This window comes from Camelina sativa, chromosome 9, assembly GCF_030686135.1.
Source record: "Camelina sativa cultivar CO46 ecotype springtype chromosome 9, ASM3068613v1".
Classification (NCBI taxonomy): Eukaryota; Viridiplantae; Streptophyta; class Magnoliopsida; order Brassicales; family Brassicaceae; genus Camelina; species Camelina sativa.
In genome coordinates, this window is record NC_141888.1 from 7,379,132 (window position 1) to 7,394,660 (window position 15,529).

The following is a 15,529-nucleotide window of genomic DNA, read 5'->3' on the forward strand; positions in this document are numbered from 1 at the left end:
CTACAATGAACACTTGCAACTTTACAATTAAATCTGTTACAATGAACAATCCCAACATTTTGTAAAACACACAATTTAAATTATTTACAGATTTTTTTGGAAAATTATCAAAAATTTATGATTGAAAAAACACACCTTTTGGTGGCATTTATTTGGATTGCTATTATATATAGATTAGATTTTGCTCATATTTATTTTATATATTTTTCATATTTAAAATAAATTTAACCGATTTATTTTAAACATAAAACTGTATAAATAAACATTTTAATTTTTGTGTGTTGTTCGTATTTCTATTTGTTATAATAATTTATTTTTCATCATAAGATTTTTACAACAGCATCTTTTTATGTGCTTAATAATTAATTAGTTGATTTGTATTAAAAACTATATTTAAAATAGGGACATTTTTTAGAATATACTAAATTTTTAAAGAAATTTGAAAATTACACTCAATATTATAGTTATTCGAAAACTACACATTTTGAAATGAAAATGGACAGATATACCATTTTTGTTAAAAATTATTTTAACAATTAAATAAAAATAATAAAAACTAAATTTAAATTTTAAAATAATTCAAATTTTTAAAAAATTTACTTTTTAAAATTGTTAAATTTGGAATAAATTATTAAGAAATATAAATTATAACAAAAATCTATTTACTGTATTTTAAATAATGATTACATGAATCAATTTTTGATCTTAAAATTTTGAATAAAAAAAAAATAATGTGAATATTTTTATTGATATTAATTAGATTTAAATTTATTTAAAAATACTTTGTAGGAAACTTTGTTCATTTAACACACTTTTTGACTAATAGGCATTTTCCAACTTTTCCACTGTTCATATTATTTTTAGACCATTTTAGTCCCAAACATGTTTTCCACTTTTTTGTCAATTTCATCTCTCTCTTCCTCTTCTTCTTCCTCTCCATCAATTTTTTTTATTTCTCTTTCTATTTGTTCATGTCCAACTTGAAATTAGATCTCCTCATATCTGATTTAGGTGTATTGTTGTTGTTATTTCTCTATTTTTTTGTCAACGGAAAGGAAATTGCACTCATGCTTCCTTTTTTTTTATACAATCTTCATGAAAGAAGATCTAGAAGCTTTGCTTATATAATGTGAGTTCAATTCATTTTCTGGGTTTTGTTCTCGATTTCGATTTCGTTTTCTAGATTTTGTTCATGTCTAATTCGTCTCCCCTTAATCCTCAAAACCAATGATGTCCACGAGACAGTGACCATATGGTTAGTTTCTTTGTGGCATCAACAATCAATTCCTATATGTTGTTTTTTTAAAGGGTTGTCCACAATACAATGATCATATGGTTAGTTTAGACTTAAATTGACCACATGATGTCCACGAGACAATGACCATATGGTTATTTTTTTTGTGTCATCAACAACCAATTCCATATGTTGTTTTTCTTAAGGGTTGTCCACGAGACATTCATCATATGGTTAGTTTACATGTAAATTGACCATGTGATGTCCACGAAACAGTGACTATATGGTTAGTTTCTTTGTACCATCAACAACCAATTCTCATATGTTACCTTTCTTAAAAGTCATTGTGGATCTATGGTTTTTCCTTATTTCTCCTTTTATTTTGTAGTGACATATTTTTTTAATATTTGGATTGAATGTTTTATTAAGATTAAAAAAAAATTGGATTTCATAATAATTTGGTATTTATCCAAGTCAAAGCTTTGTATCTGGAGTATGAAAATAAATTAGATATATGAAAAAGAAGGTAAGACATCATGTGTGAGAATGATATCATGGAGGGAGGGAGATGAAATGAGTATCTAGAGTTTCCCCACTTTTTTGTGGTGAAGATGTTCATTGGAGAGAGAGAAAGAGAGTGATGAAGATGATGGATCTGAAAATTAAGAAATTATAAAAGAAAAGAAAAAATAAGAAGATATTGCTCTAAATAACAGAAAAAAGATATTGTGAGGTTTGTTGAATAAAAGATGTGGTTAGGATGATATTTTTTTTTTTTATTGAGCATTATTGTGTGCATAAAATGAATTGGTTGAGAAAGAGGTGGTTTCGTTAAAGGGTGTTTTTGTCAATTCAATCTAAGAAAGTGTATTGTGGACAAAAAGTGTGCTATTGTGATATTAAAGTTTCAAAAGGTGTGCTAGAGTGGAATATTCCCCCTATAAATATATATATATATATATATATATCAATGTTATAGACTTATTTAAATCATTGTTGATTTATTTATAATGTCGACTTTTTGAACAATTGTTTTGTTTTTTTTTTTACTTATGTTTACTTAATTATCATTGTCATCGACTTATATTAAAATAGTTGATTTATATTATGGCTAGTGGATTTATAACATAGTCGAATTTTTTTAACTGTTGACATATTTTTCTTGTTCATTGATTTGTATTTTTCTGTTTATTTGTTTATTCATTATTGATTTATTACAGTCTACATTCATTTATTAATAAGGTCGATATTTTGAATGGTTGACTTAAGTTTAATTTTTGTCGACTTATTTATTTTTCCATCGATTTATTTTAAAATTGTCGACTTTTTTTTTGTTTGATTATTTTTTTTAAATTGTCAACTTTTGATGAGATGACTTATTTGTTTTGTTTGTTGACTTCTATTTTTCTCCGTCGATTTGTTTGGTCGTAGTACACTTATTTCATTTTAAGTTGACTTATTAATATGATTGACTTTTTGAACTGTCGACTTATATTTTATTTCTGATGATTTATGTTTTTTCTTTGTTGACTTCTATTAAAAAGTCAGATTTATTTTTCTATTAATTGATTTGTTACATAGTCGATTTTTTTGAACTGTTGATTTATTTTCTAAAAGCTCACAATTTTTTATTATTTTATTAAACTTAATAATTTTTAAAATAAATTAAAATATATATTTATTTTTTCAAAACTTTTTTATTAAATGAAAATATTGAAGAATTATTAATGAATTATATATTTATTTAAAACTAATATAGCTAAAACATTTACTAAACATAAATGGAAAAGAATTATTCTAATTAATTTTATTTTAAATTTTATATAATAATGATTTTGTCTAAACTGTGATTTTGTCTTTTTTGTATTGTTTATGTTTTATAAAACCACCTTTTTATTTCTTTAAATGAATTTTAAATTCTTTTATTGATTAATATTTTCCATAATAAACTACTACATCATTATCTAAAATTTTCAATATCTAATTTATAAACAATGATTTCTAAAGTAATTTTCTAACATAAATTAATTTAATTATTTTGTGTTTATCTTTTTAATATTTAATTAATATATTAATTAAGGGAATATTTTATTTATTTTATCTTAATTTAATCTTTTAGTTATTGAGCAATATTATTCTGGGAGCTGTCGCCGGTGCTTTTAACACCGGATGGGTTCCCTTATGATTCCATTTATGCGAATTTAGATTTTATATTTTGGGGGGCGGCTTCCAATTCCGGGGTTTCGGGTCTTGCTTCTCACCTTCCCTGGATTGTCTGGTCAATATGGAAAGATAGGAATAATAAGGTTTTTCAGGGAGTCGAATCAGAGCCAATTAATATTTTAAATCAGGCTGCAAATGATAAATTGTTATGGGAAGATGCAAAGTCTTGTTCGGGGAGATTTCTGCATTCCCCGGATTCTTCAGATGATAGGGGTTCCTTTCCACGTTGTCAGATTGATGGTTCATGGAAAGGTACAGACTCTCTTTAGGGTTTAGGTTGGTGGTGTTGTAATGCTGAAGATTCGACGATCCTTTTGGGAGCACGGAGTCATCGACGAGGACCTTCTCCCCTACATGCGGAATTACAAGCTCTAATCTGGGCCATGGAGTCTTTACTAGCGGCTGGTGTTGCGTGTCAAGCCTTTGAGACAGATTGTGCGGAGTTAGTTACGATGGTACATATGTCGGACGATTGGCATGCTTTCTCGAATTTGCTGGAAGACTTCTCTACGCTCCATTCCGCTTTTCCTTCTTTCACCCTGTTCAGGATCTCTCGAGAGTCCAACGCTAGGGCTGACTGCCTTGCTCGGTCTTCCAGATCTTTAGTTTCATAAGTTTCCTTTGTAAACTCTTATCCTCCTAGTTGGGCAACCAATCTGGGAGTTCTTTTCTAAATTATTAAATGTTTGGTTGGAAAAAAAAAATTAATTCATCATTTTATAAAAAATAGCAAAATTCCGAATATTTAGTTTACACAATGTTTTTAAAAATAAATTTTCAATTGAATTAAGGATTGAATTAATTGAATTAATTTAATTATATTTTTTGGTAGGGAATTAATTTAATTATATTATATTTAGTTTTAATTAATTGTAATTGAGGACAAAATAGTTAGTTAGATCAATATATAAGGTATATTTCAAAGACTTAAAAAATTTAGTATAGATTTCAAATTTCCTATTAAGTTTAAGGTATGTATTCAAATTTTTTCTTTAAAATATGAAAGTTTATGGTGTTCAACTGAACCCACTCACTCCTATATACGTGACTAATCAAAAAATAAAAATGCTTACTCTACCTTTTCTTGATTTTTTTTCCTTTTCAGTAATATCATCGATGGCATTATCCGAAGATTTGATGTCGAAATACTCAGAACACATGAGTTCTTACAAATCCGCTTGTGGAGAACACACACACCTCAAATCCTATGATGATTCGCTTCAGCTGAATACCATGAAAACCATAGAATCAATCCTCGTTAGAGCCAAGCCTCAATCCAAGACTGATTCGGTGTCCCCATTTGAAGTACACAAGGAGGTCTCCCAGCATATGTTTGAAGTTACCGAAGGTGTGGCAAAGTTCATTACTGAAGGCGACCATGAGTGTGGGAGAGCAAAGCTCTAAGGGATTTGGTCGAGGCTTATTTTGAAAGTACCAAGAAGACTTTAAAGTGTAAATGCGGATGAGGCAATAATAAAGTGCAGAAAGTAAAGAACACAAGAACTTTGTTAACGAGGTTCGGTTTTTCCTACTCCCCGAGACCACGTCCAGATTTCGATTCCACTAGAACAAGAAAGCAAATACAACCTATTCGCAAACGCGTAAATCAAGCACAACCCTCTTAATTCATCGCTTTGTTCTATAACATGAAATCTTAAGGATAATTCTCTACCCTTAACTAAACTCACACCAAGCCTAGATTCAAACCAAGATAACCTAACCTTGGCTAAACACCCCCTGATCCTAGACTTCAGATCTTCAATCTCTCTTGAGAAACCTTCACACACACGTCACACTGATGAACAAAGAAGCTTGAACAACACAAGCACCAAAACCACCAAACCGCGAAACTAAGCCGCACACCAACAGAAAGCTCTCTAGGATTCTAACCTTTACGCCTCAGCTCTCTTGCTTCTCTAAGACGTGCCCAACACCTCCTTATATATCCATCAAGACTTCCTAATCAGCAAAGGAGAAGATTTCCAAATTCCATAAGAAAAAGACTTTTTCCTTTTTGCTATTTTCCTTTTCCTTGTAAAACTCCAATTTAATCAACCAAAGAAATAGTAGTTTTCCTCTTCAATTTATCCTTAAACCGTACTTCAATATTGTCTTCTCAAACCTTCTAGAAACTTCTCAGTCACATAAAACAACAGCAATCCTGTATCACGTCTTGTATCACACAGACACTACTTCAGACAGATCAATACATCTTCATTCTCCCCCTTTTTGACTATGCTTGTGAACACATCAGTCCAAATACCAGAACAATATCACCATACACATCTTCATTCTCCCCCTGAATGAGTCACAACATGGTCAAAAACTAATTAGAAAATTCTCTCCGCTTTGCAATACGCGGTTGATAACCTAGTACACCCACTACAAGAAAACAGTCGATTAGCGACTACAAGTAGCGACTACATTTGTAGTCGCCAAAAATAACGACTAGATAGTGACCATTTTGCGACTAAGTTGTGACTACAGTAATTTAGTCGCCAATCAGTCACTACTTTACCGACCACAGTAGATAGTCGTACTATAGTCGTCAATTTAGCGACTATTCGACGACTCATTCGGCGAGTCATTAACTAGTCACCCGTAGTCGCCAAATAGTCATAAAATACAGTTAAAAACGTGTTTTTTCTGTGGGGGCGAACTGATATTGAGTAGTCGCCTATTAGTGGCATAGGTGTAGTCTTTAAAAATAAATTGCACTCATTTGTCTCCTTCATTCCAACACAATTGTCTTTCCTTCCCCAAAAAAAAATTTAGATCAAAAAAAAAAATTTGACTTTATAAAAACTTTTATTTTCTCCAAAAAAAAAAAATATATATAGTTCTTAAAAAAAACACAATATATATATATATATAATGGCGGGAAATTTTTCATTAGAATTCGAATTAGTGGGGTTGGACCAATTTTCGTTTGGAAGTAGCCAAGATACAGTTCAGAATAATGGCGGTAAGTTTTGCTATCCATGTAGTGTTTGCAAGAACAATAGATGTCTCTCGGGTAGAAGAATTATGATGCCGTTCGATGCATTTAAACGATCGTGAAGTAACTGTCATACGAAAGAACCTGTCGGCAATAGAAGGGAAAGTAGAAGAAAAAAACAAACAATAAGAAGCCTATCATTTTCTTACTTTTATTCACAAACAATATTTGCATAGGATTTGTTATGAATATGCTCTATTTAAAGCATCTATATAGGTTATATATAGAATCTTTTCCTTATTTATTTTTTTTGTTTCAATATTCATTAAGGATTAATAAGTACTAAAATAATTTATGTCTAGATTTATTATTATAATTAAGATAGAAATTATAATAATAAAATTAATTTATTCTTTTAATTATTATTATCATTAAGATAGAAATTATAATTACAAAGTTTTTTTAGTTATTATTATAATTAAGATAGAAATTATATATAGAATCTTTTCTATCTTAATTTTATTATAGAAATTATAATTATAATTATAAATTAATTTTATTATTATAATTTCTATCTTAATTATAATTTATATCTTAATTATAATTTTAAGGCCCATTAACCCACTAACTAACCTAAACCCATTAACCCACTAAATATAATCGTGAAAACCCTAATCTCACACACAACACAACTCTCTAGAAACTCAACTCTATCGCCTCTCTCAAACCCTAATCTCACAACACAACCCTAATCTCTTCGAATCTATCAGTTTTAATCACCAACAAGATGCCAAATCGAGGGAAGAAGAGGAAGGTTGGTCCTAACGTTACTCAGAGAGCGACGGGGGCACCACCAAATTGACGGCCTAATTGTGACAACCCATCCCGCGGACCCCACTAGCCCACCACTAGCTGCCCCAACGGACCGTCCGTGGACCCTGCTAGCCCACCGCTAGCCATCCCAACGGACTCCAAGCTGGCCCTGCAGGGCATCGATCCTAACCCATCACTGTGGAAATCCACATCCACCAGTAGGTTATTGGTGCGCCAGGCGTTCCTCGAACCCTGGTCCCCACCCTTTAACAACATTCCCACAGGACAAGTTGCCACCAATTGACAAATGAAACGACCGACCTTTTTTTTTTTAATAAATAATAAATAATATATATATATATATATATATAAACTACAACTAGTGGTCCCATACCCACTAGCCACCTAACCATATTCACAATCAACAGCGGAATAACATAAATCAATATCCAATAATAAACCAATAATAACCAATAACAATCCGATATTATAGCAAAGGTAATATCCCAATACCAAACAACAAGAAACATGAAACCAGCAACCTAGCAATGTTTCTAATGACTCAACTCTAGCAACCTAGTAATGCCAGACAACATCCAATCGAGTCCCTAGAACATCCTCCTCTTCATTGCCTTGATTCCACGATCACACTTTGCCTTTACCTGCACCACAAACACAAATTGAGATGCATGAGTATTTGATAAACACTCAGTGAGGCAATCCTCCCATCTACTCGGCTATACACACAAGCAACAATGATTCCAAAGTTCCAAAACAAGCAACAAACAAACACACAAACCAAGAAATCAAACATCGCCTCGCTGGAAGGGAGGTGTCGACCGACACCAGCCTAGTGGGGTCCACGGGACAGGTTGTTACAATAAAAATCGTTTTTTATGTGACAACCCATCCCGCGGACCCCACTAGCCCACCACTAGCTTGCCCCCATAGGCCCGAAGCTGGCCCTGCAGGGCATCGATCCTAACCCCTCACTGGGCAAATGGAACTATTCATCCAAATCCACAGTAGGTTATTGGTGCGCCAGGCGTTCCTCGAACCCTGGTCCCCACCCTTTAACAACCTTCCCACAGGACAAGTTGCCACCAATTGACCTGCAGATCAATTGGTGGCAACTTGTCCTGTGGGAAGGTTGTTAAAGGGTGGGGACCAGAGTTCGAGGAACGCTTGGCGCACCAATAACCTACTGGTGGATGTGGATTTCCACAGTGATGGGTAAGGATCGATGCCCTGCTGGGCCAGCTTGGAGTCCGTTGGGATGGCTAGCGGTGGGCTAGCAGGGTCCACGGACGGTCCGTTGGGGCAGCTAGTGGTGGGCTAGTGGGGTCCGCGGGATGGGTTGTCACATAAAAATCGATTTTTATTGTAACAACCTGTCCCGTGGACCCCACTAGCCTCACTGCTAGCCGCCCAAACGGACCCCAAGCTGGCCCTGCAGGGCATCGATCCTAACCCATCACTGTGGAAATCCACATCCACCAGTAGGTTATTGGTGCGCCAGGCGTTCCTCGAACCCTGGTCCTAACCCTTTAACAACCTTCCCACAGGACAAGTTGCCACCAATTGATCTGCAGGTCAATTCGTGGCAACTTGTCCTGTGGGAAGGTTGTTAAAGGGTGGGGACCAGGGTTCAAGGAACGCCTGGCGCACCAATAACCTACTGGTGGATGTGGATTTCCACAGTGATGGGTTAGGATCGATGCCCTGCAGGGCCAGCTTGGAGTCCGTTGGGATGGCTAGCGGTGGGCTAGCAGGGTCCAAGGACGGTCTGTTGGGCAGCTAGTGGTGGGCTAGTGGGGTCCGTGGGATGGGTTGTCACATAAAAATTGATTTTTATGTGACAACCCATCCCGCGGACCCCACTAGTCCACCACTAGCTGCCCCAACGGACCGTCCGTGGACCCTGCTAGCCCATCGCTAGCCATCCCAACGGACTCTGCAGATCAATTGGTGGCAACTTGTCCTGTGGGAAGGTTGTTAAAGGGTGGGGACCAGGGTTCGAGGAACGCCTAGCGCACCAATAACCTACTGGTGGATGTGGATTTCCACAGTGATGGGTTAGGATCGATGCCCTGCAGGGCCAGCTTGGAGTCCGTTAGGATGGCTAGCGGTGGGCTAGCAGGGTCCACGGACGGTCCGTTGGGGCAGCTAGTGGTGGGCTAGTGGGGTCCGCGGGATGGGTTGTCACACTAATACTCTGCCCAGTCGGTACAACTTCACGCCGGCGGGACAAGATCCTCCTCCTCTGTAGACGCCTGAAGCACAAGTCGGCGGTTTGCAACGACAGTCTCCAGCCCAGATCCGGAACTATCCTCCGCCGCAACAACTTTTTCAGAACTTGTCTACACATCCACCTCCACCCGAGCTACACCGGACTCCTTCAGAAGAAGTCCACTTCAATCCACGGACTCAGGGAAGAAGTCGGGATGTCTCTCCGCCTTCTCTAGTTCGACCCTCTCAAACTCAGGCGAGAAGTCAGGCGAGAAGTCAGGCGAGAAGTCAGGCCAGAAGTCGGGAAGTCTCTCCGCCTTCTCCTGTTCGACCCTCTCAAACTCAGGCGAGAAGTCAGCCGCATCCATCGCATCCATCTTCTCAAGGGAACAACTTTGAAGAAGAATCTTCTCCGGTGTTGCCCGAACTACAGTCGGATGTGTTGCGTGCTCTAAATGCATTGCTTCTGGTTCCAGACAGGGATAAGTTCACCATTGTCCTCTCTCCCACACCCGTACCGAACACCCAATGGTATGATTTTCCTCTTCACATGCGAATAGAATTGGTTGTGGTCTTGTCTTGTGCGAATAGAATTGGTTGTGGTCTTGTCTTGTGCGAATAGAATTGGTTGTGTTCTTGTCTTGTGCAAATAGAATTGGTTGTGGTCTTGTCTTGTGCGAATAGCAATGACTGTGTCCATGTAGTGTATTGATCTCATTTCTGTTGGTTTGTCTTGTGCGAATAGCTTCTATGTTGGTCTTGTCTTGTGCGAATAGAATTGGTTGTGGTCTTGTCTTGTGCGAATAGAATTGGTTGTGGTATTGTCTTGTATTGATCTCATTTCTGTTGGTTTGTCTTGTGCGAATAGCAATGACTGTGGTATTGTCTTGTATTGATCTCATTTCTGTTGATCTTACTTATTTTATTGGTTCATGTGTATGGAGGTTTACTCGTGACAAAGGATCGAAACTTGTTCGTAAGATTACAAAAATTCTTCAAAACAAATTCGAAGGTCCCTTCTACAGCTGGACATGTGTGCCGCGGGACAAACAAGAGAGATACTTCCTTGAGTTCGCGGTAAGGATGCATCCTTTTTACATAGCTTTCATACATAGCCTTCATACATAGCTTTACATGTCTTCTTTTCACTCACAATAGCTCATTTTTTCTAGAAAACCCACACTTGGGATCCTTTGATAACCGGGACTGTTCAAGCTTACTTTGAGGGAATATGTCAAAACCGGATCAAAGACATGGTTAGCGGTGTGAGGACTAGTCGAGTTCAACCAAACTGGATTGGCGACACTCTCTGGATTACGATGAAGGATTACTGGGACACTGAAGAAGCACAACAAAGGAGTAAAACCTACTCTGATGCCCGTATGTCTGACCGTAACGGCCTAGGTCCTCATGTCCACCTCTCAGGGCCAAAGTCGTATCGACAGCTTCAAGACGAAATGGTTAAGTAGCTGTTATTTTTGCCACTTTCAATTCTTACATAGCTGTTATTTTTTTAGTTAATCTCTGTTTCTTGGCTAAAATTGCAGGTTGAGGAATTGGGAAGAGAAGTCCGACTTGGTGAGGTGTTTATCAAGGCACATACAAAGCCTGATGGTACATATGTTGATCGGAAGGCAGAGAAGATTGCAGGAACTTATGAGAAGACTGTTCAAGAGAGGTTGTCTCAGTTGGAGGCAGAGTCTTTTGCTGTGTCAGATGGAGAATCACGGCCACGGGACCTCACAACAGAAGAATATACAGAAATATTCCTTGAGGTATCTTTTTAAAAATACCAATACACATTTATAGACTTGTAGTTTAACTTGTCATCCACTAATCTTAACTTTTCTCTTCTTTCAAGTCGACTGAGAAAGATACAAGAGGAACACCTTATGGAGTTGGAAGCCTCAAGGACTGCCTTGTCAATGGAAAGCATAAGCAAGCATGTGGCTCTTCTACCTTTGTGGCTCTCGAAGAACAGTTGAAGGAAGCTCAACGAATGATAGAAGAACAGGCTGCTCAACTGCGGAGGCGTGATGCAGAAACAGCTGTGCGTGAAGCTGAGCAATCCAAAGTTATTGCTGCCCAGAAGGACAAGATTGACCATTTATCAATCGTCGAGGAGTTTCTGATGGAAAATGATCCGCGGTTTGAGAATTTCGTTGCAAGCAAACAGACAACCACAGAACCTCTTCCCCAAGATGATCCAACTCCAACTCCATCAACCGCTGCTTAATAGGTTTCTTCTATGTCTTAACTCTATCTCACTCTACTCGGATGAACTCTATCTCTTGCTCTACTTGGATGAACTCTATCTCTTGCTCTTTTGTATGAACTCTATCTCACTCTACTCGGATGAACTCTATCTCTTGCTCTTTTGTGTGAACTCATTGCCACTTTTGTATGAACTCTATCTCTCGCTCTTTTGATTTCTGTAACTTGAACATGTAGTGTATTTCAATATTTCGATATTATGTCTTTCCAAATTCGAATCATTCAATCAAAATTGGTATACAAGAATGAAAAGAAGAGGATAATGGGAATGAAAATAAGAGGATAATGGGAAATTAGTATATGAAACTTTCAAATTTAGAAATCAACATCAGTGGCTAAATAGTCGTAACATACAGATTCTGAAATCAACATCAGTGGCCAAATAGTCGTAATGTAGTTTCTAAATAGTCACTACGGTAAGTGACTATATAGCGACTATAACACTTAGTTACTAATTAATCACTCTATAGTCGTAATATAGTCGTCTTTTAACGACTATGAGATGACTACTTAATGACTATATAACGACTACATCTTTTGGTCGTACAGTAGTCGCTAAAAGGCGACTATAAATACGACTACATAAATTAGCGACTATCGATCTCCGACTGCTTGAGTTAGTCGCTATTTGGTCGTAAACGCAGTTTATACGACTACAAAGCAACTAATACTGTAGTCGCTAACCGCCTGTTTTCTTGTAGTGACCACCTCCATAGACTCATCTTTTCTAACCCAAATCTTGTTGCGCCTAAGACCTCCATGGTTAACCTCTTGAATGAACCTGAAACAATTCCTCTTAATGTGTCCTTGAACTCCACAATGATAACATGTAGGACCATGAAACCTTACATCATAAGCATTCTCCATTCGGCTCCTCTCTCTCAACAATTTGAAACATCTTGGTCTAATATGCCCTACAGCACCACAATGATGGCAAACAGGTCGAAACACTTGTTTAGGTGCATTCTGCAATTCATAAATTTTTGTACCACGTTCTTTCACAAATACCGTCTCTGAAGTACGCTTCGAAGTAGACGTGATTTTTCCACTTGAAACAAACACCGGATCCGATTTTAAAACATTTCCTTCATATCCAAGGCCACACTTATCTGTCTTGCCAATACTCAGAATATGATCCAACTTATTAAGCATCCTCAAATTCTTTTGAGTTTCTTCAAGTTGCACTTTAACTTGTAATGCTTCTTCTCCCTTCTCTGTTGCATGTTTCTCTGTTTCAACGACTTTAGCCTCTAACTCAAGCTTCTCTTTAATCAAAACTGTATTTTCATCAACGACCTTAAGCCAATGTGCATACAATTTCTCATAACTCTTACCAAGTTCTTCATAGCTCATATCCTCTGAATCACTATCACTCTCAGATTCATTCTCTGTTGTAGTAGCAAGTTTTGCTGCAGATTCAGAAGCATTTGCAGACATTGATGCAGAACTATCTTCAAAAGTTGTAAACGCCACAAAATTCTTCAGCTCTTCTTCTTCATCTGAATCAGTTTCAGAATCACTAGTAACAACATTCATAGCCTTCTTCTTATGCTTTTGTAGATTGGCACAATCAAACCGTACATGATCATATCATTTGCATTCAAAACATTGAACATTCTTTGATGAAGTCTTCATCTCTTCACCCATTCTACTTTTCTTCTCTTCGCCCTTACGCTTCAGAACTACCCTCACCCTTTATCTACCCAAAACTAGACTGAATCTTTATCGAGAACTCGCTCTGATACCACCAAACCGCGAAACTAAGCCGCACACCAACAAAAAGCTCTCTAGTATTCTAACCTTTATGCCTCAGCTCTCTTGCTTCTCTAAGACGTGCCCAACACCTCCTTATATATCCATCAAGACTTCCTAATCAGCAAAAGAGAAGATTTCCAAATTCCATAAGAAAAAGACTTTTTCCTTTTTGCTATTTTTCTTTTCCTTGTAAAACTCCAATTTAATCAACCAAAGAAATAGTAGTTTTCCTCTTCAATTTATCCTTAAACCTTCCTTCAATATTGTCTTCTCAAACTTTCTAGAAACTTCTCAGTAACATAAAACAACAGCAATCCTTTATCACTCCTTGTATCACACAGAAACTACTTCAGACAGACCAATACATCTTCACAAAGATTTTCAGTACTATAGAGAATTGCGTCGAGGACGCAGAAATGGGCCAACTTCTCATTCGACAGGACATGGCAGATTTTGAGAAAGAGTCGGTAGAGAAGGATGCTGGTGGAAAAAAGAAGAAGTATGAGAAAACCTTGAAGGATCTGGATCTGAAGAAGTTTAAAGCCATGGGAGATCCCTTTGATGGCCAAGTGCTCAAGACTCAGTTCAAGTGGATGAAAGAGCAGCAAGAATCCCTTATGAAGGAAGTATGTATAGAATTTAAGAAAGATTTGAAAGACAAATTATAAGAATAACTCTCTTATTGCTTAAGAAATATAACTCAAAAACTTAAGCTCTCTCTCTCGCAAATCTATCTCTCTCAAAAGTCACAACTCACAAGTTATGCCACAACCCAACATCTCCTTATATATAAATCTCCTAAGTATATTTTCCTAATCCTAATAGGAAAACTTCTTATTCTTTAACTTCCTATTATATTTAGATATCTCCTAAATATAATCTCCAATTTCCATTTCTTTGTTAGCTTGATCTCCAAGCTTACTTCAAGCTTACTCCAACATTCTCCCTCCTAAGATTGAAGTCTTCTCCTCCAATTTCCTTAACACCAATAAGCTCCCTCATTTCCTTGTACTTGATCCTTCCAAGAGCCTTTGTTAAGACGTCCGCCTTTTGTTCATCTCCGGGAACATGCTCAACCTCAACTTGTCCGTTCTCTACACACTCACGTATGAAGTGATATCTCGTGTGTATGTGCTTACTTCGACCATGGAGCACCGGATTTTTAGTGAGAGCAATTGCCGATTGATTATCTATTCAGATTACTACTTTTCCACTTGGTGTCTTGGTGATTTCACTAAGTAACTCCTGGAGCCATATCGCTTGTCTGGCAGCTTCAGTAGCTTCCATAAACTCCGCCTCACAAGACGATAAGGACACCGTTCCTTGCTTCTGAGAGCACCAAGAGATCAGACTATTACGAAGGTAAAACACATGACATGTTGTGCTCTTACCATCATTTGGCTCCACATTGTGACTACTGTCACTGTAACCAATCAAACTTGTTCCCTCTGTAGTCGACCTTGTGAACGTTAAACCGAGTGTGGTGGTTCGTCACAAGTACCTTAACCACTGCTTAATTGCTGCTCCATGAGACTCCTTCGGATTTTGCATATAACGACTCAAAACTCCAACACAAAAAGATAAGTTAGGTCTCGTGTGAAGTAGGTAATGAAGACATCTCACGGTTTTCCTATAGCTTGTGGCATCAATGTCTCTCTCCTCTGTCGCCTTTGACAATTTCAAACCAGCCTCCATTGGCGTGTGGACCAAATTACAGTTTGAGAGTCCAACTTCTTCCAATCTCTTTAACGCATACCGTTTCTGGCTTAATGTTATTCCATCCTTGTGCTGATACACTTCAATTCCAAGATAATACGTTAACGTACCAAGATCACTCATCTCAAATTTTAACGCCATCTCCTTCTTGAAATCTTCATAATCTTAACACTTGTTCCTGAAACGAACAAATCATCAACGTAGACTGCAACGAGAAGAATGTCCTGGTGTACCTTTTTCCTATAAGCCGATGGTTCTTTGGAGCACCTTCTGAAGCTTAATTCCTTGAGAACTTCATTCAGTTTTTCATTCCAGGCTCTTGGAGCTTGCCTAAGACCATATAGTGC

At 37.0% G+C, this 15,529-nt stretch overlaps 2 protein-coding genes across 2 annotated transcripts; one reads left to right on the forward strand and one right to left on the reverse strand.

Annotated features, from left to right (window-relative positions):
- Window positions 1-10,307: 10,307 nt before the first annotated feature.
- LOC147937868 (uncharacterized) lies at window positions 10,308-11,753 on the forward strand. The gene is made up of 4 exons (XM_087465314.1): window positions 10,308-10,514; window positions 10,610-10,897; window positions 10,985-11,212; window positions 11,299-11,753. The coding sequence occupies exons 1-4, from the start codon at window positions 10,308-10,310 to the stop codon at window positions 11,671-11,673; spliced, it is 1,098 nt and encodes a 365-aa protein (XP_087321440.1). The 3' UTR covers window positions 11,674-11,753.
- A 603-nt stretch (window positions 11,754-12,356) lies between these two features.
- LOC147937869 (uncharacterized) lies at window positions 12,357-13,247 on the reverse strand. The gene has a single exon (XM_087465315.1). The coding sequence runs from the start codon at window positions 13,245-13,247 to the stop codon at window positions 12,357-12,359; it is 891 nt and encodes a 296-aa protein (XP_087321441.1).
- Between the last annotated feature and the right edge of the window lie 2,282 nt (window positions 13,248-15,529).